The 26,823-nt window shown below is 42.3% G+C and overlaps 1 protein-coding gene across 1 annotated transcript in view; it reads right to left on the reverse strand.

Annotated features, from left to right (window-relative positions):
• ADCY7 (adenylate cyclase 7) overlaps positions 1 to 26,823 on the reverse strand; it is a 70,484-nt gene that overhangs the window by 17,120 nt on the left and 26,541 nt on the right. The window contains exons 5-16 of the mRNA XM_087971482.1: positions 21,888 to 22,037; positions 20,005 to 20,150; positions 19,730 to 19,841; positions 17,694 to 17,821; positions 16,626 to 16,784; positions 10,317 to 10,449; positions 6,239 to 6,424; positions 5,491 to 5,534; positions 3,788 to 3,841; positions 3,023 to 3,103; positions 1,108 to 1,189; positions 15 to 112 (exon numbers count right to left, since the gene is read on the reverse strand). Of these exons, the coding sequence (XP_087827608.1) occupies positions 15 to 112; positions 1,108 to 1,189; positions 3,023 to 3,103; positions 3,788 to 3,841; positions 5,491 to 5,534; positions 6,239 to 6,424; positions 10,317 to 10,449; positions 16,626 to 16,784; positions 17,694 to 17,821; positions 19,730 to 19,841; positions 20,005 to 20,150; positions 21,888 to 22,037 (1,373 nt within the window). The remainder of the gene's footprint in view (positions 1 to 14; positions 113 to 1,107; positions 1,190 to 3,022; positions 3,104 to 3,787; positions 3,842 to 5,490; positions 5,535 to 6,238; positions 6,425 to 10,316; positions 10,450 to 16,625; positions 16,785 to 17,693; positions 17,822 to 19,729; positions 19,842 to 20,004; positions 20,151 to 21,887; positions 22,038 to 26,823) is intronic.

Below are 26,823 nucleotides of genomic sequence, written 5' to 3' on the forward strand. Positions count from 1 at the left end.
AAGTCAACACTTACCCTGATGTAATGCATATCTGTACTGTAAACATGCATAGCAGAACAATGCCAGCACACACAAAATAACCCCTCAGTTTGGGAATAGGAATCGTGCGATACTGTAAAAAAGAAACAGAAAAGGCCTCGATATATTCATAACATTTTTGGGGTGATTTTGTCACAGAGGGAAAATAAATAAATAAACAGAATGAGCCCCAGCATATAACTTCTTTGCTACACACACATAGGATTACAGGTAATCCGCAATTTATAACCAATTGTTTAGTAGGTGTTACAATGGCACTTAAAAAATGACTTATGATCGGTCCTCATAGTTATGACCATTGCAGAATCCCCGCGGTTAAGATTCTGGCCCTCACTGTGGTTGTAAATCAAGGATTAACAGATTAACAGAATTGGAAGGAACCCTGGAGGTCTTCTAGTCCAACCCCCTGATCAGGCAGGAAGCCTTATACCATTTCAGACAAATGTTGTCCAACCTCTTCTTTAAAATTTCCAGGGTTGGAGCACCCACAACTTCAGGTGGCAAGTTGTTCCACTGATTAATTGTCCTCACTGTTAGGGAGTTCCTCCTTAATTCCAGGTTGCTTCTCTCCTTGATTCGTTTCCACCCGTTGCTTCTTGTCCTGCCCTCTGGTGCTTTGGAGAATAATTTGATCCCCTCTTCTTTGTGGCAACTTCTTAGATCTTCAAACTCGACAGCTTTAAGACTTGTGGACTTCAACTCCCAGAATTCCTCCTCCAGTCATGTTAGCTGAGGAATTCTGGGAGTTGAAGTCCACAAGTCTTAAATTTGCTAAGTTTGAAGACCCTTGGCTTAGATATTACCTCTAAATAATCCTACCAACTAAAGAGGCATCAGATTCCTTCAAAAAAAAAAACATAAGTAATATTCAAAATAAATCTGAAAATGCCCTTATCTGGGACACTGCTTGAAGCTGGAAGATTTTGTCTCAGCCTAAAATTCTGTAAACAGGAAACCGTAAGATTACATTTTGACTTGTTAAGGTTAGCTTCCTTTTCAACCGTTTCAACCGTTTTTGAGTTCTGAAAGATTTCACCCTGGTAAACATTCCTCCAATGTCTTACAAACCTCTTTTTCCAGTCCTGTTTCGACAAAGCACAGCAAAAACCCACACAGTCCACGAAAATCGTCTTTTTGACCGCACCATGGTCTGCACGAAGGAAGAGAAAACAGAGCCTGTTTCCAAATGTGAAATTATAATTATTTTAAGTAAAGGGTTTGTTTCTCAGAAGACCTGACTATTAAAAAAGACACGGAAGTATTAGAATTTGGACCAAATAAAGGAAAGCACAACCCAGAGCAATAAAACAAGGAGAAGGATACAAAACTTTCTACTTTGTGTTCTACGATCTTCAATCAAAACCAGATAAAATGTAGAATATGATTCTAAATGATTGAGCAGCTCTGAATGAAGTTTTCGTTGGTTCCTGCATTACCGAACCAAAATGTATTTCTTAGAACAATCTAGCCTCTATGGCGTCTTTGTAGTTGCTGCATTTGTAGTTGTTGTGAAATTAAGACTTAATTTTGCTTTAAGTGCTTTTAAAAGCCTGTAACACTAGACCTCCTAATTAGCATCTAGCAGGGAGAGAATTTTAGATGAAAAGTTGAAGCCAATTTAGAACTCTAGAAAGGAGCTGCAATATTAAAGAGGAACAGGCTGTCTTTAAACCTAGACTGGGCCACATCATGGTTGTTTTGCAGCGAAGAATCTCAAATAACACACACAGTCCTTGACTTACAAACATTTACATAGTGACCATCCGAAGTTACAACACCTGTGATGATCCGGGGTGTGGCACAAAGGCAACACAGTCAAATAAGCAAGAAGAGTCCCTTTATTATCTCCAACTTTGCCAAGTTATCTTTGGCTGGAGAAAAACTCTCCCAGGAACAACCTTTAAGTGGAGGAAATTCAGTCCGAAAACAAAGTACATACAAACTGTAAATAAAAATCCACATAAAAACCATGCTGCAGTAATTAACTTGACCGGGCACAAAAAGGAATTGCAGACTTGAAAGCAGAGCAAAACACAGACAGTTGGGAAGATGCCAGGAACACCTTGATGATACCAGATAATTCACGATTTGCTCCCAACAACTTGCTGTGCTCAGCTTCCTTTTTTTAAACACTGTGTTCCCAGCTGCAGCTAATGAAGGGAATCAGGGCTTTTTCCTCTCCCGTAAGCCACGCAACCCACGTTGCTCTCTTTTCTGTTCCTCCCTGGATGCCCTAGGATGAAGAGGGGGTGGGCCTGGGTCTTACTCTGAACTTCTTCTCCCTTGTTCTACCTCTTCCCTGCTCTGCCCAGCCGCACTTTGCCCTTCCCCAGTTTCTTCCACAGCCAACGGAACCACACTCCCACTCCCTGTCAGCTGCTCGACTTCCTCCTCTGAGTCAGATTCTGACAGGGGCATGACACCCGGCTAACTTCTGACAAGCGGGGTCAATGGGGGGAAACTGGATGTACTTAATGACCATATGATTCACTTAACAACCGCAGCAGAAAAGGTAGTAAAACTGAGTGTGACTCACTTAAAAGCTGCCTTGTTTAGCGACGGGAAGTCTGCTCCCAATTGGGGTTGTGAGGCAAGGACTACCTACAACAGAAGTCTCCAAACTTGGCAACTTTAAGACTTCTGGACTTCAACTCCTAGAATTCTCCAGGCAGCATGGCTGACTGAGGAATTCTGGGAAGGGAAGTCCACAAGCCTTAAAATTGCCCAAGTTTGGAGACTCCTGACCTACAACAACTTAGGATAATCTGCGGGCCATCCAAGAATGAATCAAGTGGGGAGGGGGGGTTGTAACGTTTCCTTTAGCAGGAACTGAAGATGTACCAGATGAACCGGCTACATCCAGCCCACGCAAGCATATGAGATAAAGAGATGTCATTTCTGTCACACCCTTTCTTTTTTTTAACTGAAAACAGAGAAGCAATCTCTTCTCCTGTCTACAAAAGGACCACTTCTGCTTTCTTACTTGGCTGAACTCAGGCCCTCAATGGTTGACATCATCTTATCGTTGATTTCTTCCTCCATTCTTCCTTTTTGAGAGGTATTCCTACAAAGAAACATGGAAAATGACACTTTGAAAAAGGATTCCTTCCAAGCATACAGGGAAATGACTAGGATGGGACGGGGATATCCAACATTATCTTAGAAGATTACTTCCCAAACTGGAGAACAGGAATATTTTTTTAAAAAAATCTAATTTTGGCCGCTAGGATTTCAAGAACGAGAAATTAAGAGTTGAGAAGAGACAAGAGTTTTCACCTGTATTCAACGGCAGTAAAGATGCTCCTTTATCATCCAAAATGTGTACATGGCTGGAACAATTATCGAATGGATTTGTGTGGTTTTTGTGGCCTTACACTGGAGAAAGGAAGTTCTTGGGCTGAATTCACATCCTAATTCATACCTCGGCTTGTTTGGCGATAGCTCAGCATGACATGGTTTATGGTTTAGCTTGCTGCATGTGAATCCAGCCACTGCTATCTTTTTGAGGGATGCCAACTGTTTTAGAACAGGGGTGTCCAACCTTGCAACTTTTAGATCTGTGGACTTCAACTCCCAGAATTCCCCAGCCAATTGTGTCGGTCCACAAGCCTTAAAGTTACCAGGGTTGGACATTTAGAGAGAGATGAAATGAGAAGTTACAGGAGAATTATCAGCAGTGCTCTTGCACACAGGAAAATAACAACAACAACAACAATCACTGAAAGTTAAAAGAGGACAGAAAACTCACTTATAGGTTAGAACAGAAGGAAGACAGAAGTGGTGCTGTCTCGATCCATCGAAACTAACAGTTGCATACATAAAGAGAAAGAAAAGTTTGATGGAATGCATATATGCAGGCCGATAATTAGCAAATCAATTCAAACATTTCCCTCGAAATTACAGCAACAGCCATCTTTCCTGGGATGCTTGCATCCTCCCAAGGGAACCTTAAATAGTTTTGAAAAATACGTTTTGCATCCCTTCTTTAAAAAGTCTGGAAAAGACAGTTGAAAAGTGTAAGAAATGATAAAAATATAACTTGTTTCTGCTGCTCAAAAGCACACAGAGCAATAACCAGGAAACATGCAAATGGTTCTGTTACCTGTTCATTTTTCCTTTACTTTGGCAACACGCAGTAGTTAAAACACTACATCTGGCATCAGAGGAAGTGCATGTCACCTTTCATATTTTAAAATATTTTTAATATTCTTTTTATGGATTCTTTTTTTAAAAGCACGTTTGAGACAGCAGAACTGCAGTTTTTAGGCACAGCAAAGAAAGAAAAACAGAGGAAAATTTGAGAAGACAAGGGAGAAAATGTGTGATGTTATGTTTCTCTATTTTTCAACTTCCTCTTTGCAATCACGTCATGATGCTCATATGTGGGCAGAAGCGGGATGAAAAATCAGTTTAAGTGCTGGAGGAGATGAGGCACATATCCAACCACAGAATTCCCGAGCCCTAACTGCAAATTAAGGCTCTCTTTTCATCAAGTCAAGAATTTCTTTTCCAACAATTAGCGGTTCACAACAGTTAAAAAACATCTTTCTGAGGTCTGTAGAGATTCTCAGTCCTCCAGGTCGTGGTTGTCCCAAAGGTGCTTTTTTCAAGAGGCAACAAGACTTTCTGGTTTTTTATTTGAAGATGTTTTGCTTCTCATCCAAGAAGCTTCTTCAGAGCATCCTGTCAGAGCTGAAGAAGCTTCTTGGATGAGAAGCAAAATGACTTCAAAGAAAAAAACCAGAAAGTCTAGTTGCCTCCTGAAAAAGTACAGACAACCATGACTGGAGGACTGAGAATCTCTACAGACTTTTAGCTCTACAATTTGGGATGAACATCCTTTGAATGGTGTGGGATAGGAATGGATTTCCAGGGGGTGGAAATTGCAGACTACAGGAACCCAGGAGTGCTACTCAGGTGACTCTGAGGACACAGATAAACCTCTCCAAGTGGCCTCAACAACCCTCTAAAAGGGTGCAAATGACCAGATGTCTGCAAGAAATATAAATCCATCTATTCCTCACTATCCTGTCAGAACTGAAGAAACTTCTTGGATGAGAAGCGAAATGTCTTCAAAGAGAAAAAAACAAGGAAGTCCAGTTGCCTCCTGAAAAAGCACCTTTGGGACATCTTTCCCAGGAATTTCGAAAGTCCTGGTCACAACATGTCACCAGATTGGAGAAGAAAAGCGTAATAAATGATTGAAAAACAGTGCCTGTTTGAGTCATAGTTTGTGGTAGGGAAAACAGTAAATACTATTTCCGTAACAGCCTCCATTTCTTTAGGAAAACCTAAAGAGAGAGTTTGGAGTTTATATAGACTCTCCTTTCATTCTGTTGTGCATGCTGATCTTTCTCCTTCGTTATAAAGCATTTTGAAGGCTGGAGGATGAAGAAAAGGTACTGAAGCAAAGTCTTAACCAGGCCAAAAAAGAAGGAATATGCAACTTGCCTCTCCGAAGTCCTCTGACGACTCGCGAGTTGCAGGGCTATCTCCTAAGCAAGAAGAAAGCATGAAGATGATTTTATTTGTTAAAGAAGTAAACAATGCCTGTAGATTTTGTAATCGAAATACATTATAGGCATCTATAAATAAAGGGGATATCTAGGCTCAATTCTCCAGAAGATAAAAAAAAACATCATAAATGGTTGGGAGTTGCTATAATGTCCCCTTCAGAAATAAGAGGTAAACAAGTGAAAAGCCCGAGAGGTCTACGAAACCGCTAAATAGATGTTCTCCATCCTCAATCTTCTCCACTCTTTCTGCTACAAAATTATGTATTTAACATATATCCTATCTTATCTCCATTTCAAATGGGAAACACAGCCACTGTAGGAGGAGTGGCAGAAACCTGGGGATGGATCAGCCTATACTCCCTACATAGCCACAAGCAAATTAAATCCAACCACCCTTGAATGCGGTTGACCCTTATCGAACTCCAAGCGGCTGCTAACTTTAGTTGGGAAGTCTCCTGTGCGTGGACCTGAGTAGCAATAAGTACGTTTAATTTGGACCTTCGCACGTGTATTTGTTCTTTCACACCTGACATCACAGACATGAAAAAGGAATGTGTTTCTGTACAGACCTTTTTCAACTCCTCCTTTTCCTGTCTGTGAGAAACCTCATGCACGCCTCCATATCTCAACCAAGGACTTGTGCTTGGAAGACAATTTTGAAAAAACGCCCAGCAATGATTCACCTTCCTGCGTCTACGGTTGGGCGCAGAAGTGTCGCTGCTCACACTCTCTCGGTGGTTCAGGTGGGAAAAAGGACGTGCTGCCCCCCATGATTCCAAGTATCGTGACATCCGGACAGAGGCCCTCATCTTCAAGCCATCCTGCACTCTGGATTGAGGGAAATGGTTGTTGGTGGCACGCTGTTTTGACTAATGAGAGAGACAGACAGACACAGACAGACAGACAGAATATAATTTAATGATTACATTGGCCATATTATTTATTTTATTTTAGGGAGTCCTTAGTACTCTCTGAGCTTGGTTGTTTGCTTGCAGACATTTCAAGACCCAACTCGGTTACGTGATCAGTATTGGTGACTGTGGGCTTTATTCTCTTGTTTATATACCATAGATTGCCCTGTCAGTATTGGCGGGGATGTGGTTTTCTCCTCTGTAGTTCCTTGGTTAAGTATTGTTTTCTGCTAGATTGTTTGTCTGGGATTAAACCTTGCTTATCTGGGTGTTAGATGCTTGAGAAGATGTGTTCTAAATCTTTTGGTTTCCTTCTTGGCTTTTTAAAATTATCTCTTTTGAATAGTGTATAAATATGGTTTATCTCTGTGTCTGTTGATGGCTGATTTATCTGAATGCTAATCTTCTAGGAATTCCCTACCGCTTTTTGGATTTCGCTGGGTCTAGGATGATCAGTCTCCAGGGGTGGGATTCAACTGGTGTTACTACCGGTTCAGTGTAGAGTGCATTTTGCTGCGCGTGCATGTAATGCATTTGCAAAATGCCTCCTGGACAACAGACAAGCACTGCGTGCAGGTGCGCAGCATTTAATAATCCTCTTCTTTCTTGCTTTTTCAACCTCAGCTGTGTGGCACAAAGCAGTTGAGGTTGAAAAAGCAGGAAATAAAGGACAGCCAAGAGCCTGGGTGGGTGGGTGGGTGGGACAAACGAGCAAAAGATTGTCTCAGCGAACTGGTTCTGTGTCTGCTGTTCTTCAGAGCTACTGGTTCTATAGAACCAGGCTGAACTGGTAGAATCCCACCCCTGTCAGCTTCCCAGTTGAAAATACATTTGAGCTCTAGCACTGATGATGTTACCTACTTGGATAAGGAAACGTCTGCCAGCCAACAACCAAACTCAAAAGGCACCCAGGGCTCCAGAGTTCAACTCTGAGCTGTAGATATTCTCTCCTATTGGATCTTGCATTCTATAGGCCTAGTTGCTGTTTCGAACTCTGACCTGGAGCACTTTTGAGTCCTACTATGGGTAAACAGGATTAAAAGAGCTTTTTTAAAAAAACAAAACAAAACAGAAACCGGTTAATAGCAAAGCATTGACCTCCACAAATTGTGATTGGTAATGGATTCATGTGGTTGTTACCCAAAGAAAAAAGCACTTTTATCCAATTTGGGTAATTTATCCCGGGTTGGGAAGCACTGTTCTACAAGAATGTAGTCTTCGGAGGGTTATTCATCTGGAACTGCGACTGCCCGTGGCCCGCTAGGTTCTGCAAAGTAGCGCTAATATCCTTTATTAATGAGAATATCGGAGGCAAACACGTTGCCATGGCCTTGGAATCCTGTCAGAGCTGTAGAAATTATTGAAAAACAGAAGGAAGGGGAAAAACAACAACCACCCCGAACCTTTTTCTGTAAGCTGAGCAAAGCACACTAGGAGTATTCATTGTGCAATGGCTTTTCTTTTCTTTCTTTTTTCTTTTTTAAATCAGTTCTTCGTCTCAAAATGCTGGTAGAACTGCACTTAAAGCGAGCGTAGGAGTGTGAGAGAGCCGATTCGGTTTAATTACACACATTTAAAGAACAGCCATTCTGGATTCCTGAAGGGCTCCTTGGAGATCGAAATTTAAAAGCCATTGTTTCCCAGGATCGGTGGGTCATGGCAACTGAATGTTTAATACATTCTTCCCCCTCCTTTTCCAAACTGCACGCAACCAAAAATTAAAAAAAAAACCTTCCAGGTTGCTGGCTTCAGTTTCGTTCGGCTTTGGATACCACACCTGACTCCCATTATTTCCCGTTTCTGTTCCAAACCTGGTACAACCACAATACATAATAAAGATCTAAAACAAAACAAAAAAAAGAAAGAAAAAAAGGAGGAAGCAAGCAGGAGGAAGATGTGAGTTTGCAAAATAAAATCGTGGGCCACCTGATCAAAGGCGAACTTGGTGTCAGCTGAAGAATATACATATATATTTAGACAACAGAACTCAACGGTATTTTTAGATTAGAATCATTTAACTCCTCTCTGCCTACTTCTGTTGCTTATTTTTTTAAAAATCAACTTTATATTTTGCATGGATATGCTACAGAGACTCAGATGTGGCTGAGTTTAAAAAAAAAAAAAAAGAAGAAGAAGAAGAAGAAGAAGAAGAAGAAGAAGAAGAAGAAGAAGAAGAAGAAGAAGAAGAAGAAGAAGAAGAAGAAGAAGAAGAAGAAGAAGAGGAGGAGGAGGAGGAGGAGGAGGAGGAGGAGGAGGAGGAGGAGGAGGAGGAGGAGGAGGAGGAGGAGGAGGAGGGGAGGAGGAGGAGGAGGAGGAGGAGGAGGAGGAGAGGTTTAGGATTTTTAATAAAACCTAAAATGAGATGCAGCCTTGTCTTTTTCATCCCTGGTCTGCAACCATCAACTTTGACTTGCTCCAGAACTTGTGTGTGCTGCAACACTGGAGGTTTTTAAAAGCCATTTGTCCGAAATGGTTTAGGGCAGTGGTGGCTCACCTTTTTGGCTCCTGTGCCAAAAATTGTGCACGCGGTTATACACTCGCGCTCGCGTGCCGGCACCTAGAAGGCAATGCGTGTCGCCCCCACACCCTCTACACATGCACGCACAATCCCCACCCACCCACCCAACTGCCGCCACCCCTTATCTGCACTGTGCCTCACAGCTGATTTTCGGTGGGTTTAAGGCCTTTTCCGGCCTCCCAAAGGCTTGAGGAAGGCTTCTGCAGGCTTCTGCAGGTTTTGCAGGCTGAAAATTAGCCCTGTTTGGTCACTTCCAGTATTTTTGAAAAAACAGGAAGTGATGAAAGGGGGCTAGTTTTCTGCCTGCAAGCCTCTGGGAGGCCGAAAAAGGCCTCAAACCCACCGAAAAATCAGCTGTGAGGCACACACATGTGCAATGAGGTAAGTCTGCCTGCAGCTCGCGTGCCGGAACAAAGGGCGCCGCATGCCACCTGTGGCACATGTACCATAGGTTCACCATCACTGGTATAGGGTCTCCTGCTTGGGCAGGGGATTGGACTAGAAGATCTCCAAGGTCCCTTCTGTAAGATAATTTTGTAACTCTCACTGGTCTGTTCATTTCTTTATTGTAATCATTGATCAATACGGCGTAACTGCAGATGGTCTTCTTAGAATATAGAATAATAACAGAGTTGGAAAGGACCTCAGAGGTCTTCAAGTCCAAATACTTTCTATTCTCTTTAAATACTCGAGATCCTTTTTTCCTGAGCATCTATGGAGAATTCTCAGTCATCCAGGCCATGGTTGTCCCAAAGGTGCTATATTTCAAGAAACTTTCTGATTTTTCTTTCTGGTTTCGCTTCTCATCCAAGAAACTACTTCAGCTCTGGCTGGATGGTGGAGATTGGAAGACAGCTGGTCATTTGCATCCTTTTAGAAAGTCATTGAGGCTACTTGGAGGTTTATCTGCGTCATCAGGGTTTTTCCTGAGCAATTTGTAACTGGCTCAGTTCACACAACAACATTCCTGACCCTGTCAATCAAAATGGAGCCAGAAGGGACCTTGGAAGTCTTCTAATCCAATCCCCTGCCCAAGTAGGAGACCCTAGATCTATACACCAGTGTTTCAACAACCTTGGCAACTCTAAGATGTGTGGACTTCGGCTTCCTTGTTGAATTCCCTTGAGGAATTCTGGGAGCTGAAGTCCACACATCTTAAGAGTTGCTAATACTGATGGTACACCATTGTACTGGTTCGCCTGTTTTTAGTTTTCCAGGTGTGCAAACTCAACCAATTGTAGACTACCCCATACATCATGTTAAACCATGATTCAGCATGCAAAATGAGAGAGACAGAAATGGCTCGTTTGTTTTGCATCAAAGAATACCTACCCTGGGGTCAATCACCAAATAAGTCTTGATATTCATGGCTTCAAGGTAGGGATCCCGGAGGTGCCCGTCACCTTCTTCCACCTCATAAGCTTTGCCAAGATGATTTAGAGTTGCTTCTGTGATGTGCACGCGGCTGCAAAGAGGACCCAGGGGAGGAGGAGAAGAGAGAGAGAAGTGTACAAAGGGCTGAAACATCATTCCTGGGAATCGATTACCATTACAATGGCTGCTGCCAATAACTCTCTGCTGCTACACATTTGGCAGCCAAAATCAAGATTCCTGGCAGGGTTGCTCTTGAACAGCTCATCTGGATAGCATGATAGAACCATCCAGTTGTGCCAATTCTCAGAACTTTGTGCAGTGTTTGTGACTGTTTTCAGAGAAAGAGAAAGACAGAGAGAGATGGAGGAAGGGAGGGAGAGAGGACAGAGAAGGGGAGAGAGAGGGAGAGGACAGAGGGAAGGAGAGAGGGAGGGAAGAAGGGAGGGAGGGAAGAAGGAGAGGGTGAGGGAGGGAGACAGAGAAGGAGGGAGGGAGGGAGAGAGAGGGAGGGGAGGAAGAGAGAGAGGGAGGGGGAGAGAGAGGGAGGGATGGAGATGGAGGGAGAGAGAAGGAGATCCCAAAGATAATCTTCTTGTAAATTAAATCTCAACGTAATTTGGTTCAAGGAAACTTTGATACTCTCTGAACCTGATTGTTTTCTTGCAGACATTTCATTACCCAAACTAGGTAACATCATCAATCCTTTATTTACATCTACATATCTTATTTCAACTCCTGAGCTACAAATATTCTCCTTTACTAGGAGCTTGGTTCACACATCACAAACCATAATAATGTGCTTTATTAATTTGGATCCGCTTTGTTCTCTGACTGTGCGCAATTCTGGTTTATTTAACAAGCGTCTCCTGCAAACCCAGAAAGAGAAGAGAAATGGGAAGAGAACGCAAAGGAAGGCACTGAAGAACAATGGAACAAGGTCTGAGGAGTGTGTCAGAATTTATTTTATTTATTTATTTATTTATTTGATTTGCCAATTGTTTACAAGATAATAAGTATAAATGTATACATAGTTGTGAATACATGAAATGGTTACATATAAGAAAAATAAAAGAATAGGAGAAACAATAGGACAGGGACGGTAGGCACGTTGGTGCGCTTATGCACGCCCCCTACAGACCTCTTAGGAAAGGGGTGAGGTCAATAGTATTAATATTAAAAATATTAGTATCAATAATATATAATTCTGGCTCACCCTTGAAGGCCTCGTGACAGCCACTATTTCTTCATGTATTCTTCTTGGGAAAGTGAAATTAGAAGCAGGGAAGAAAAGACTATACAATATAAAATGAGTTCCCTCGTGGGAGATGAGAATACACATAAAAAGGCTACAACTACCAGCACCAAGGATTAGATAAAATACAGTAGTTAGAAAGCAGGACACATAAGTCTTTTATCTGAAAAATAGATCAGGCTGGTTTGTATTTTGGAGAAATTCCTTCAACATGTTTAAATCACCAGACTATTAAATAAGTAAAATAGCAGTCTCCACGGCATGGTTGATGGGTAGAAGGATCCATCACAGCAGTTCTGCCAAACAACAACTAAATTCTTCCTAAACATCTGGGGCTAAGAGGATATATAGATGGACACACACACACATCCAACATCCTCCAGCATCTCACCGCTTCTCCTTGCCATCCTCAGCACCTATTGCCAAAAGCCACCATCTCACATTGTCTCTAGGCAGAATCGGTGTCAGGTGCAAATAACCAGGCGCATTCATTGGAGTCAAAGTACCGAAGAGTTTATTGTTGCTTACCTATACACAAGAATCTAGTCAACTAACGCTTGGCGTTAAATTTGTGCTAGATAAAGGTCAACGGAATTCATGGCTGGGCTGGACTTGGCTTCTCTCACAGCAACACAACGACTCCAAACTGATGACATGCTTAACTCCGGCTTCTAACTCCGCCTGCTCTTCTCGTTTATTTTTGAATATCAGTTTGGTCTGCTTTTCTTCCTCAATTCCCCAATACAACACAGTCTGGATTTCAGACCTGTTAAAAGCACTCTTCTTGCTTTCCCCACCATTAGGTTTGTCTATAAAACACTTGGCAATATTGCTCTGATGAGTACCGACCTTTTCAAGGAAGGAGATGGGTGTAGTGCCAATCAAAGTAAGTATTACTACGTGCTTAGCGCAGAGGTACCATCAAGATGTGGATAGCAAATGGCCCATTGTGTTTTCAACTGGAAGAAGGCTTCATTCAATTTTAATTCAGTTTTAAACTGAAAGCACTTTTCTCTCATCCTGCTTAAATAACGTCTGGGTGTATCACACTTGATGCTATTCTCCAAGAGTTTACTCAGCTGGCTTGCATTGAGGGTTCTCAGGAAGCATCACAACGTACAGCTTACTTAGTAACACACACGCACACGCACGTACACGCAACAAAGCACTTTCCAAAGTCACAAAAAGAAAATAGCAAATGCCATTATGGGATTGTTTGTGCCCTTCTATAAAACAAGGACTGCCCAATATACTGTTAACCTGAGAGGAACCAATGAAGACTAACAACAGATCTCAATCTCCATTGAGGTAATGGTGGAAACAGAGTGCCAATATGTGTGTGTGTGTGTGTGTGTGTGTGTGTGTGGATAGATAGATAGATAGATAGATAGATAGATAGATAGATAGATAGATAGATAGATAGATAGATAGATATATGCAGGTCTTGGCGTGTTTGGGTCTTTTCCTGTGTAAGATTTTGGGTCTTTTCCTGTGTAAGATCTCAAGATGCTCTCAATCTTACATGGGAAAAGACCCGAACACGCCAAGACCTGCATACCTGTACCCGTGAAATTCTACGAAAACATATACATACATACATACATACATACATACATGTACATATACATATACACATACACATACACATACATACATACATACATACATACATACATACATACATACATATATAACATTTTGCTCCAAAACGTAGCTGTCAGGTTTCCAAGTGATGAAATCCATTTAAAAAGAAAAGAACAAAGTCCATCTTCCAAGACAATTTCTTTTATTTAGGAAAGCATCATATTGGCAAAATCTGTGGTAATTCCAGATCTGACTCAACCCGGAATTACCCCACAATATTAGAAGTTAAAAACAACCTCCAAAAGTCACATTCTCCAATAGAAGTATTCAACGTTGCTTGATGTCATAAATCTCCACCTCAAGGGGCCTAAGCACGGACAGCTCGCTTTCCCACGGGAAGAAGAACCACCTAGCCTAAACAACTCTCTCTATCTCTATTCCTCCCCACTTTGGAATGTGGCAAGCCTGAAACCCTTCCCCATGACTGCCAAAGACAAAGTAAGAAAAAGAATATATACTAAGCCTAACTAAAATGGCTACACATAGGTCAGTTTCAGGCTTGACACTAGCAATGTGTTATGCTATCATTTATTTGATATTTTATCAGCTAGCTAGGTGAATCAATAGGTCCTCTGGTTTTCCAAAGTTTTAGTCTGGAACACTACAAAACCTCCAAGGTCCATTGCAACTCTGTTATTTTGTTATTCTTTATTCAGTCAAGTTGACTCATCCACTTCATTCATTCATTCATTCATTCGCTCATACATTTAGTCCCAAGAACAAAACACAGAGTAGCAGGGCAAACTGTTTAGCGTTCTCTCACTCCTAAGACCAACCCTGAAATGCAAAAATGGATGGAGGACGATACAGTGTTCTACCAGTCAATGACTACTTCAGCTTCAACCACAACAATACAAGAGCACACAACAGATACAAACTCAATGTAAACCGCTACAAACTTGATTGCAGAAAGTACGACTTCAGCAACAGAGTGGTCAGTGCCTGGAATGCACTACCGGACTCTGTTGTTACATCCTCAAACCCCCACTCCTTTTAACTTTAAAACTATCCACTATTGACCTCACCTCATTGCTAAGAGGTCTGTAAGGGGTGTGCCTAAGCGCGCAATCGTGCCTACCATCCCTGTCCTATTCTCCCCATTTATTTGTACCTATTTCCTGTATTCATACTCATGTTTATTCTTATACCTATTATCTTGTAAGCGATTGACAAATCAAATCAATAAATAAAACAACAACAACAACAAACAAACAGCTTTGAATTATCCCTCTGGTTAGGATACTGTATATATAAAATCTTAAGAGGCAGAATTTTGTTCTTTTTTTCTTATAGGCAAACATTTATGTTTTCAAAATATTCTCTGCCTTTTGTAAAAGCATCTTTTTAAAGGCAAGAGTTTGCTCACTTAACCAGCCGTGTTTTGGCTTCGCAGTTCTCTGGTTTCATCCTGTACAAGCAAGATGTTGGCAGATACGCAATCATAACTCCAGGAAAAGGCTTGGAGTGAAATACTTTATTCTGCTGTTATGTTCTAAAGCTAAAGTGCATTTCTTTCTGATAGCCCACACACTGAGTTACGGCAGTGTACAAAGCAGGTGTCCAGGAACACAAAGAAAATGATGTTGCACTTCCAGGAGTATCCAGCAAACAGGTAAGCTCATGTACCGGAAAGAATAATCAATCCATCTGGTGCCATAAAAGTGACTAAAAATAAACTCCCTTGTTGCCTCTTCGAGAGGCTAAAAATACTGTTAACAAGGCTGGAAATGATTCTGCAGACCCAGGAAAATATTTACAAAGCAGTTCCATCAGTTACAAGATATCCCTTTGCAGCTTTCCACGCCCGCCATAGTAAAGGCACATATCTTACTATCCAGAATCTAGATTAACTTGTGTACTCTGAGTACATTTTGGAGACAATTGTGATTTTTATTAGGTGGTGAATGGCGACCTAAGCTGAGAATTCACTAAACAGAAGAGGGAGGGAGGGAGGGAGGGAGCAAACTAGCAAGGAAAGAGAGGGAGGGAGATACGGAGGGAGGGAGTGTCATGCCCCTGTTGGAATCTGATTCTGAGTGAGAGGTCGAACAGCTGACAGGGAGTGGGAGTGTGGCTCCGATGGCTGTGGAGGAAGCTGGAGAAGGGCACAGTACAGCTGAACATTCAGAGGAAGACCCGGCCCACCCCCTCTTCATTCTAGGGCATGCAGGGAGGAACAGATAAGGGAGCAATGTGGGTTACGGGGGAGAAAAAGGCCATGATTCCCTTCATTCGCTGCAGCTGGGAAAACACGATATAAAGGGTGTTTGCACACAGTACCTTGCTGGAAGCAAAGCGTGAATTATTCTGATTTGTGAAGTCTTATCTGGGTCCTGGCATCCTCCCAACTGTTTGTGTTTTGTTATCTTTTGGAAGTCTGCAATTCTTTATTCTGCCCTGTCTTGTTAATTGCTGCAGCGTGGTTTGTGTTGGTTTTTATTTATAATTTAGATGTACTTTGGGTTTGGACTGAATTTCTTCCCTTTAAAACACTGTTCTTGGGAGAGATTTTTCTCCAGCTGATGATAACTGGACCTTGGGGGCCAAGTTGGAGGAATTAAAGGGACTTTACCTACTTTTGTGACTTTGTTGCTTTGTTGCCATGCCCTGGGTCATAACAGTGAGTGAGTAAGTTGAATTTAGCTATTTTTAAATTGTTTACCAAGTTGTGCATCCTCCAACATATACTCATACATTAAAACCTGGTTTAGAAATCACATCAAGGAATTGGGATTGACCCAACAGACTTTCCAGAGTGAAGAATCTATGGTCTGTTAGAGACCCCCAACGCATCAAGACTGCACTGTTCAAAATGAGAGGTATCGCTCTTTCTGCATACTTTTCATTCAAAAGAATTTGAATAAAAGCAGCTTACTTCCTAGAGGCCTCCTGGTTTCATTCTGACACACTGAAATCGGGGGGAAATGATCAAGCATTCCGTTCTGAAATTCGGCACTGAAGATTGACGACAAAATTTAGGCTCTTTTTGCACTAGATCAGGGGTCTTCAAACTTGACAGCTTGAAGACTTGTGGACTTCCAACTCCCGGAATTCCTCCTCCAGTCATGTTAGCTCAGGAATTCTGGGAGTTGAGGTCCACAAGTCTTAAATTTGCCAAGTTTGAAGACCCTTGCACTAAAGGAAAGAATTAAGGGTGCTTTGCTTCACCAAGAACCCAGAATGTTTCATCTTGACTCTTGCTCTAATGTCATTGCAAAATCTTGTGGCCAACTGAAAGATCAGATTATTACCCCAAACATTCTGCATCCTTGGACTAAACCCAACAAAAGGAACCTCAGCTAGGAAACTGCTCTATATTTCCACTCTCTGCCATCACCACGACACTCACTGGAATTATTTCACGTGCTTACCCAGGGATGCCTGCTGATTCCATGCGGTTGGCCAAGGAGACATCGTGAGACCAGACATCATACTGCCATTTCCGAAGTCCGATCACCCCACAAAGGACGTTTCCGGAATGAATGCCAACTCGCATGCTGATGTCCACCCCTGTGGCTTCCCTAACTTGCCTGCAAAAATAAAAATAAAAAAAATTATAAGGACTCCAGTGTAGGACACAAGATGGAAAGCCATTTGATTTTCCCATCTCTAGACTTAACCATCATACTGATTTTTGGGAAGTGAAGGAAGTGTTGTTGTTTTTCTGAGTCTCCTTCTCTGCCTGTTATTCAGCTGCAGGCCCTACCCTCCCTTATCTGGTGGTTCCCTAGGCAGCATCTCTACTCCGTCTCCCAAGGTGACTTCCTCACACCACTACACCCAAAGACCCTGAAGGAATTCTGTTTGACTAGAGCAGTCAGTTGAATGAGTCTGCATTGGAACTCTGAAGAGGGATGGTTTGCCAACTACTATTGGTGACAATTAAGCCAGGTTCCCCACCCACCTTGCTGATGGCTTGGGATTGTAGCAGAGTTGAACTCATTCCATGGAAATGCAATTAAAGCACTATGCAGATTCCAGGGAGCTGGCTATGCCAACTTGCTGGAGCAAAAAATGAATCTACTGGATCTAGCGGCACATTGAAAATAAGACCCATGTATGGTCTAATCCAGGGATATCCAACCTTGGCAACGTTAAGATTTGTGGACTTCGATTCCCAGATTGCCTCAGCCACCAATGGATAAGAACAGGAGTGTTGACTGAGGAATTCTGGGAGTTGAAGTCCACAAGTTTAAAGTTGCCAAGGATGGAGACCCCTGCTCTAATCCACAGAAGTTTAAATCAGTGTAAACTAACTGCACAATTCTTTCTTTTTACATGTGAATATTTAACAGAATAAATATAAAAACTGCACTGGTACAATCACAGGAGGAAGAAAATTTCTCCTTTCAGAGGATTACGAGGCCCTATTATTATCTATTGTACTGCTACATTATCTACACCACTCCTAACTTACTAATTTTTTTAAAAGTACATACTTTATCGCTTCGCACATGTCGAGGCCCATTTTCACACAATTTTTGGCATGTACCGGCAAGGACACAGGTAAGCCCGAGACACAGTAATAACAGTCTCCCAAAATTTTTATCCTCATGCATTCATTTTCCTGCAAAAAAATAAAATAATAATAACCCATGAATCACCAAGCATGGCAAATATGAATTAACCAGCATTTGACTTAAGCGGTGCAAATTATAGGCTTTTCTGCGGGGGGGAAACAGAGAAAACAGCTGTCCTCATCTGAAGTAAGGCTTTTCTGTAATATAATGAGGGAGGGGCAGGTTTCTTTTTTTTGCAATTTAGTTGGGGTTCAGAATGCAAGACAGTCCTTGATTTATAACCATTCCAGTGGTGAGATTCAACTTTTTTATTTTACTACCGGTTTTATGGATGTGGCTTGGTGGGCATGGCATAGCTAGATGGGCATGTCAGGAGAAGGATACTGCAAACTCCCCATTCCCTCCCCACCCCACTAACCTGCTTTCCAGCTCCGTTCTCCCATGCAGAGCAACCAAAGAAGACTCAGCCGATCACTGGGACTCAGGAGGCAGAGAATAGATGGGGTTGGCGGGGCCAGTCAGAGGTGGGATTTGCCGGTTCTCTGAACTACTCAACATTTCCGCTACCGGTTCTCCAGGACTGGTCAGAACCAGCTGAATACCCACCTCTGAACCATTCATTTAGAAGTTACAACAGCAGTAGAAAATCTTGCTGGCTGCCCCATGCAAACTAAAAATTATCCAGGTGCAGCCGATGACTGTGATACACGTAGTTCCCAATTTACAACAGTTCATTTAATGATTGTTCAAAGTTACAACGGCGCTGAAAAAAGTCACCCATGATTGTTTTTCACATTTACAACCGTTTGCAGCATCCCCGCGATCACGTGATTAAAATTTGGGCACTTGGCAACTGGTTCATATTTATGACAGTCGCAATGTCCCAGGGTCGTATAAGAGGTGGTGTCCAGCAGGTTCTGACCAGTTCTGGAGAACCGGTAGCGGAAATTTTGAGTAGTTTGGAGAACCGGAAATACCACCTCTGACTGGAGATTTTACAGGATCCTTCCCCTGCCACGCTCACCAAGCCACGCCCACAGAACAGATAGTAAAAAAAATTGAATCCCACCACTGGGTTGTATGATCCCCTTTTCCGAACTTCTGGCCAGCAAAGTCAACAAGGAAGCCAGATTTGCTTAAAGCCAAGTTCCCAACTTAACTGCAGCGATTCACATAATAAACGTGGCAAGAAAGATCATAAAATGGGGCAAAACATCACTTCACAAATGTCTCGCTTAGCAACATAAATTTGGGGCTCTTTTGTGGTCATAAGTGGAGGGATACCTGTACTGCCAAACTATGATTTTTTTAAAAGATAGCTTCTTAAACCATCTACCAGTGGTGGCTTACCTTTTTGGGCTCCTGTGCCAAAAATTGTGTGTGTGCCAGCACGACCGCAGTTGTGTGCCAGGACCCAGAATGCAATGCGCCCCCCCCCCTTCACACGACCCCTACGCATGCATGGGTAATCTCTACCCCGTCCCTTTACCTGCACTGCGCCTCACAGCTGATTTTTTTTTGGTTGGTTTGAGGCCTTTTTTGGCCTCCCAGAGGCTTTGAAAAAGCCTCTGCAAGGCTTTTCAAGCCGAATTATAGGCCCGTTTCATCACTTCCAGTATTACAGGAAGTGATGAAATGGGCCAATGATTCATCCTGAAAAGCCTTGCAGAGACTTTTTCCAAGCCTCTGGGAGGCTGAAAAGGGCCTCAAACCAATTGGAAAAAAAACAGCTGTGAGGCACGTGCATGCGCAGTGAGGTAAGTTTGCCTGTGGCTCGCGTGCCAGCACAAATGGCTCTGCATGCCACTTGTGGCACACATGCCATAGGTTCACCATCACAACCATATACAATCTTGTTGTAAGACCATACAATAAAAAAGAAATAATAGGCCAGTTGTTTTCTCAACCTCGACAACTTGAAGATGTGGGGATTTCAATTCCCAAGACTGACTCACCTTTGCAATTTGGTCAAATTTTCCAAAGAGTTCATTCAGCATCACCACCAGCTCTTTGGGAGAACAGTCACTTGCCAAGCGAGTGAACCCTACGATATCTGCATACAGGATGCTAAAGAAAGGAGAGGGGAAAAAATATTATGGTCTGGGATTGCTCTGCGCTGAGTCCTGCTTGAGGAAGCTGTGATCCTTCAAGAAAATCTCCAGAACTTGATGGCCTCTTTAAAGTACCGATCCCCGAGAGAAATGCGGGTCTTGGAAATCCAAAAATTTACCTCACGTTCTGGTGCCGCTTCACATACAGGCTGTGGAAATTATTATCATGCTTTTTCATATCGTTGGTTTCTTTTAGACGCTCAATGATGGCAAGTTTCATTCCCATGGATATATGAGCTGGCAGGATTGACAGAAGCAAGCTTTCCTTGGAGAAAAAAAGGAGGTTTGAATTGTTCAAAGCAAGAAGTGATCTCACCAAAGGACGAGGAAGGAAAGACGGTTGCAAGAACAACCGAAAACATCTAATAACTTAACCTAATTAATAAGAGGAAAGCCTTCGTTAAGCTCATTAATTAGACCATGCTGTGTTCCTTCATTCATTGAGTGCTTCCCTCGTGTGTTGGAAATTCAACTTGAACGCTTGCAAATCTGTGCGAAAACACACATTTGTTTGCAAATGCTCCGCTTATAATCATGTTTTCCAGAGAGGTTCCTGGGCTATTCAGGAATTATTCTAGAATAATAATATTCAGAAATATTTCTGAGCTTTCATTTTAATGGCTGCCACAAAGGCTGCAATATGTCTTTCCGAACCTGAAACGAAGGAGAATATTTGTAGCTCAGGGTTGAACCGTGGGCTCCTTGGTGCTCTCTGAGCTTGGTTATTTTCTTGTGGATATCTCCTTACCCAACTAGGTAACATCGTAAGTGCTAAAAGGGAGGGGATTTGCAGAGAAGAGGAGGAGGAGGAGGAGGAGGAGGAGGAGGAGGACTGTGAGGTCCTTGGATCTCTGAGCTTTGTTATTTTCTTGCATATGTTGTATTATCCAACTAGGTAACATCATAAGTGCTAGAAGGGAATTGTGGTTTGTGGGGAGGAGGAGGAGGAGGAGGAGGAGGAGGAGGAGGAGGAGGAGGAGGAGGAGGAGGAGGAAAAGGACTGTTAGGTCTTGGATCTTTCTTTGTTATTTTCTTGTGGATATTTCCTTACCCAACTAGGTAACATCGTAAGTGCTAAAAGGGAGGGGATTTGCAGAGGAGGAGGAGGAGGAGGAGGAGGAGGAAGAGGAGGAGGAGGAGGAGGAGGAGGAGGAGGACTGTGAGGTCCTTGGATCTCTGAGCTTTGTTATTTTCTTGCATATGTTGTATTATCCAACTAGGTAACATCATAAGTGCTAGAAGGGAATTGTGGTTTGTGGAGAGGAGGAGGAGGAGGAGGAGGAGGAGGAAGAGGAGGAAGAGGAGGAAAAGGACTGTGAGGTCTTGGATCTTTCTTTGTTATTTTCTTGTGGATGTTTCCTTACCCAACTAGGTAACATCGTAAGTGCTAAAAGGGAGGGGATTTGCAGAGAGGAGGAGGAGGAGGAGGAGGAGGAGGAGGAGGAGGAGGAGGAGGAGGAGGAGGAGGAGGAGGAGGAGGAAGAGGAAGAGGAGGAGGAGGAGGAGGAGGAGGAGGAGGAGGAGGAGGACTGTGAGGTCCTTGGATCTCTGAGCTTTGTTATTTTCTTGCATATGTTGTATTATCCAACTAGGTAACATCATAAGTGCTAGAAGGGAATTGTGGTTTGTGGAGAGGAGGAGGAGGAGGAGGAGGAGGAGGAGGAGGAGGAGGAGGAGGAGGAGGAGGAGGAGGAGGAGGAGGAGGAGGAGGAAAAGGACTGTGAGGTCTTGGATCTTTCTTTGTTATTTTCATGTGGATATTTCCTTACCCAACTAGGTAACATCTTCAGTGCTACAGGGGACTGGGAATCATTACTGATGATGTTACCTGGTTTGGCTAATGAAACATCTGCAAGGAAACAACCAAACTCACAGAGCACCGAGAGAACCTGGAATGAGATATCTGCTGCACTAAATAATTATCTGCATGCCAGTAACTGCACCTTAACAATGAACCGGGCAGGAAAGCATGTTTTATTTTACCGTTTAATATCACACTTACTTGCTGCCTTTTTTCAATTTTCAACTTCATTTGGACTTGGATGCATTTTAAGGTATAGCGATACAGATCCCAGGAGGCGTCCTGCATCTGATGCTTGTGATACGCCCCCAGCAAATTGCCACAAAGGAAAATGAAAGCGTTCGCCACAAGCTGAGTAAATGAAAGAAAGCCATACAGTTACAATCTGCTGCTTGGGCAGCAGGCGATGCTCACAAAATTCTTCCTAACCACATCTTAACTGAACAAGCCATAATGGCCCATCTGCACAGAATGCAGAATGCTAAAAGCAAGCTGCACCACCAATAATAATAATAATTGAACGCAGCTAAACAAAGAATCCTTTCTTGTTCCAATTTTGCAATAGGAAAGCTTTATCTTATTTGTCCTCCCCCATCAATTCCCCCCTCCAAGGCGTTTTTTTTTTCCAGAGAAGGTCTCTTCTTCAATTGCCTTTTTGACCAATTTTCCACAAATGCTTCATTCATATTTTTTAAACTCATTCCCACTCATTTGTTAAACTCATCACACCAACCACCAAGGTCCATTAGTAGTCTACAGTAAAAAATTCCAAACAAAAGTGAAGACCGAAATACTGTAAATAAAACCAAAAGACGGAGAGAGTGGAAGTGTAGACCAGGGGTGTCAAACTCAAGGCCCGTGGGCCCGAGGTGGTATTCAGCAGGTTCTGACCCGTTCTGGAGAACCAGTAGTGGAAATTTTGAGTAGTTCGGAGAACCAGCAAATCCCACCTCTGACTGGCCCTGCCCACCCCATCTATTCTCTGCCTCCCATTGAGTCCCAGCTGATGGGCTGGGTCTTTTTTGGTTGCCCTGCACAGGAGAACGGAGCTGGAAAGCGGGTTAGTGGGGGTGGGGAGGGAATGGGATTTTGCAGTAATCTTCCCCTGCCACACCCACCAAGCCACGCCCACAGAACTAGTAGTAAATTTTTTTGAATCCCACCACTGCTGCAGGCCGAATCCAAGCCATGGGGTGCTTAAATCTGGCCGTACGCAGCCCTCCCGAGCTGGCTATCAGGGCTCCAACAAATCCCCCTCATTCAAAGCAAAAAAGCATCTCAGAAAAAGTAAATTGGTTTATTAGAAATTGCCATGTTGGTGCGTGGATGGGCGCAGCTGATACTAAATCACATCGTACATTTCCCCCTTGACTCTGATCTTTCCCCCACCCCCTGGATGTGACTTCTCCAATGGGACACATCCATAGCCAAGAGTCATCCATCATGCTCTCCAATAACCTTCTTATGCTCCGACAACTTTAGGCTACCGAGATGATTATCTAGGCATTTCAGGAATGCCTTGTTTTCCCCCACTCCCTTTTTCTGGCAGCTAAAAAGACCAACGGAGTATCTTTTCGTCTGGCATCTGTTTTTGCTGGCAGAGTGCTGCAAGAAACCGTCGTAGCCAAAAACGGAGTCAAGTGATGTTGAGCTGCCACACCCACCCTGGCCACACTCATCCGGTCCCTGAGGTCAAACCCAACCCTGATGTGGCCCTCAATGAAATCGAGTTTGAAACCCCCTGGTGTAGACCCCTTCAGCACAACCTGCTGTTACTCTACCATTTATGAAATAAAATACAGCGGCAACTATGTAGGAGGATAATAGTTACACATGGATTAGTAGCTAGCTCGTTTTAAGAAGAACGCTCCTTGTTTTGGATGGAAAGCTGAATCAACCTTGAAGCAGTGAGAATCGAACTGCTGGCAGCCGGCAGAGTTTGCCTGCAATACTGCCTTCTAACAACTGTGCCATCTGGGTTCAGTTCCAGTTGTTCCACTGCCTGTCAATGTTGCCCATCCTTGAATCGAAAGTCCATGTTCAAATTTGGGAGACCCTACCAGCCAGCGGAGTTGAAAAAACTCCTACCAACTGGTTAATTTGCCAGCACTTAACTAGTCTATTATAAATCCAGGGTTTCATACTGTATATTCCCAGATTAGCTTGCAGTTCCAGGAATGGCAGATTTTAGAATTGTCACTGTTTGGTTTTGTGTCTTTTCTCTCTGACCCATGGGTTGGTTCCTTTTGAAACCGCCTTCAGGAATGCGAAGTTCTCTATTTTGAACCTGCCCTTTCAGACGATCTGGATTTCAAAGGCAGCTTGGAAGAGGCACTAATTTAATTCCTTGCTTTCCTTTTTATTTGATCTCAACTTTTTTTTTTCTAAATCCCTGAATGATTGTACAATAGACAGGAGGAGGGAGGGGGGAAACTACCACTTTTTTTTTTTTTTTTACAAATACTTACGTGAAACTGTATTTTGTTTTAGGAGAAAAGAATCACATTCTCCAAACTCTGAAATCTGTCCAAAACTAAATTAACTTCAAGAGGTGTTTGTTGCCAAAACCATGACTGGTACATTGGCTCATTTGTTAATCCAGGCGATTTCACACAGTGATTAAGTTCACACATTGTGCTACACCATTGTGATTTTAGTAAGCCAGAAATTGTTGGTTTCTACAACAGGCTACATCATAAAAGATAGTCAACAAACTACCATGTCTGAGGCAACTAAAGTTTGGGTTGGTTTCCTACACATAATTTCCCATGCAATGGAATACATATGGTACAAATTAACCACATACCCTTCCTACCACTTCTAAAACAGCCAGACATTCATTAGAGGTGAAAAAACATAGCAGATTTCAGAATGAAACCTCAGCTTAACCCACTGATAGAAGAATGAGCCTCTTCATTCTTGCATTAAAAGCAAATGTGGCTAGCCTAGAGAAATGAAGAGCTAGGGGTGATATGATAGTTGTATTCCAATATTTGAGGAGCTGCCACAAATAAGAGGGGTTCAACTTATTTCCCAAAGCACCAGAAGGCAAGACAAGAAACAAGGGATGGAAACTAATCAAGGAGAGAAGCAACCTAGGAGTAAGGAGGAATTTCCTAACAGTGAGGACAATTAACCAGTGGAACAGCTTGCCACCAGAAGTTTGTGTGGGTGCTTCATCACTTGAGGCTTTCAAGAAGAGACTGGACAGTCACTTGTCTGAAATGGCATAAGGTCTCCTGCTTGAGCAGGGGTTGGACTAGAAGACCTCCAAGGTCCCTTTCTATTCTATTCTATTCTATTCTATTCTATTCTATTCTATTCTATTCTATTCTATTCTATTCTATTCTATTCTCCACTTTTTGCTTCTAGCACCATATAAATCATTGTCGTTGTATTTTCTTCTTTTACCAAACTAGGAAACCATAGTTATCACATTCAGAACAGGCCATAATCTTAAACTCTCATTAAACTCTGCTCTGTATGAAGAACTGAAGCAAACGTACCTAGTTACCACATTTAATTTTAAAAAAGAAAGTTTCAGGAAAGGCAGTCCAAGATCTCCTGTTAGATCTGCTTCTCTGTAGTCCAGATATTCTTTCATTTCGTGTCTTTGATCATGCTGAGATTCCATACTGCCTACTCTCTAAATATTTTCATTCATACTGAAATTATTGTTTGACTGACTCAGAAAAGGAAATCAGGGTTTTGTTTTTGCTTTGCTTTCTGACTAAGAATTAAATCAAGTCCATTTTTTGACTGAAAGTAAGTGAGTGCTTCAGAAACGAGAAGATGGCATGAAAATGCATCACTCCTCAAAATCCAGCAAATTTGCCAAGAAAGAAGTAAAGTGTTAAAAAAAAGAGTTGCTTCAATCGTGTCCAAGCATTTATCTGGGGGAAGGAAGTACATTACCTCACTCTCCAAGACATGACACACACCTTAGTTGTGTCGATCTTAAATGGTATTGCTCAGTTGTTTTTCGGACTTTTTGAAAAAACGGATTGTCTAGACAAGCAGGGGGTTGCCAAATAACTGCAGAAATTCTTTGGCGGGTCATAATTTCCACATTTGCTATACTGGAGTATTTCCCTTTTTCCTTCTTCAAGTATGCACTTCTTTCCTAATAAAATCAAATAATCTTTCTGGAATTTAGCACTGCCTTGTGAGAAATTTCCTGCATTCTTGCTCATGTTTATACTTATACCTATTATCTTGTAAGCAATTGCCAAATCAAATCAACAAATATGTGGGAAGAACATTGTGCTTCACTCCACCACTCATATATTGTTTTGATGTGAATCAAAGCTCCAGAGGAATTTAAGATCCGTATTTCCCCTTAAATTTTAAGATGAAGGCTATCATAGAGAAGAAGGGGTCAACCAATGCTCCAAAGCATTTGATGGCAGGACAAGAAGTAATGGATGGAAGATTATTAAAGAGAGAGCCAACCAAGAACTAAATTTCATAATAGAATAATTAACCAGTGGAATGGCTTCCCTCTCGCCTAGAAGTTGAAGGTGCTCCATCACTGGAGGTTTGGCATGGGGTCTCCTGCTTGAGCAAGGGATTGCACTAGAAGACTTCCAAGATTCCTCACAACCTTGGTATTCTGTGCTCTAAATGAAATAGTCATTCCACATCAACCAGCAAATGCTTAAACTTTCTACAGGCTGTGCTTAAATGCTGAAATCATGCCGCCATTCCAGTGGGAATGAACTTTTGGTGGCCTAACTTGGGCCCATGGTTGCTTTTGTCATTTCAGAACCTCTTCTATAAGATGCTTGTGGAAAGAAGGAAGAAGGAAACACTGCCAGGTTTACCAAAGAAAAAGAGAACATCCAACGACCAATTTGGAATACAACAAAGAACAGAAAAATCTACGTTTACACACATATACAGATTCGTATTATGCACGCCCCCATGTATTAAAAGTTAAAACATGAGAAGAATTGTCTGAAATTTAAAAGAGTAGTCAATAGAAGGTATGTCGGACTTACAAGCTAGCTAAATTTTACTAATTTTAAAGAAGAAAACATTTCTAATATCAGAGCTTACACAATTTATAATACCCTTTTAATAGAATAATTGTTCCATTGCCTTTCCTCCACACACCCCAGAAAAGAACATTGCTTGA

Source organism: Notechis scutatus, chromosome 9 (genome assembly GCF_049901735.1).
Source record: "Notechis scutatus isolate UNSWTSFEM ecotype Mainland chromosome 9, rNotScu1.2, whole genome shotgun sequence".
NCBI lineage: Eukaryota > Metazoa > Chordata > Lepidosauria > Squamata > Elapidae > Notechis > Notechis scutatus.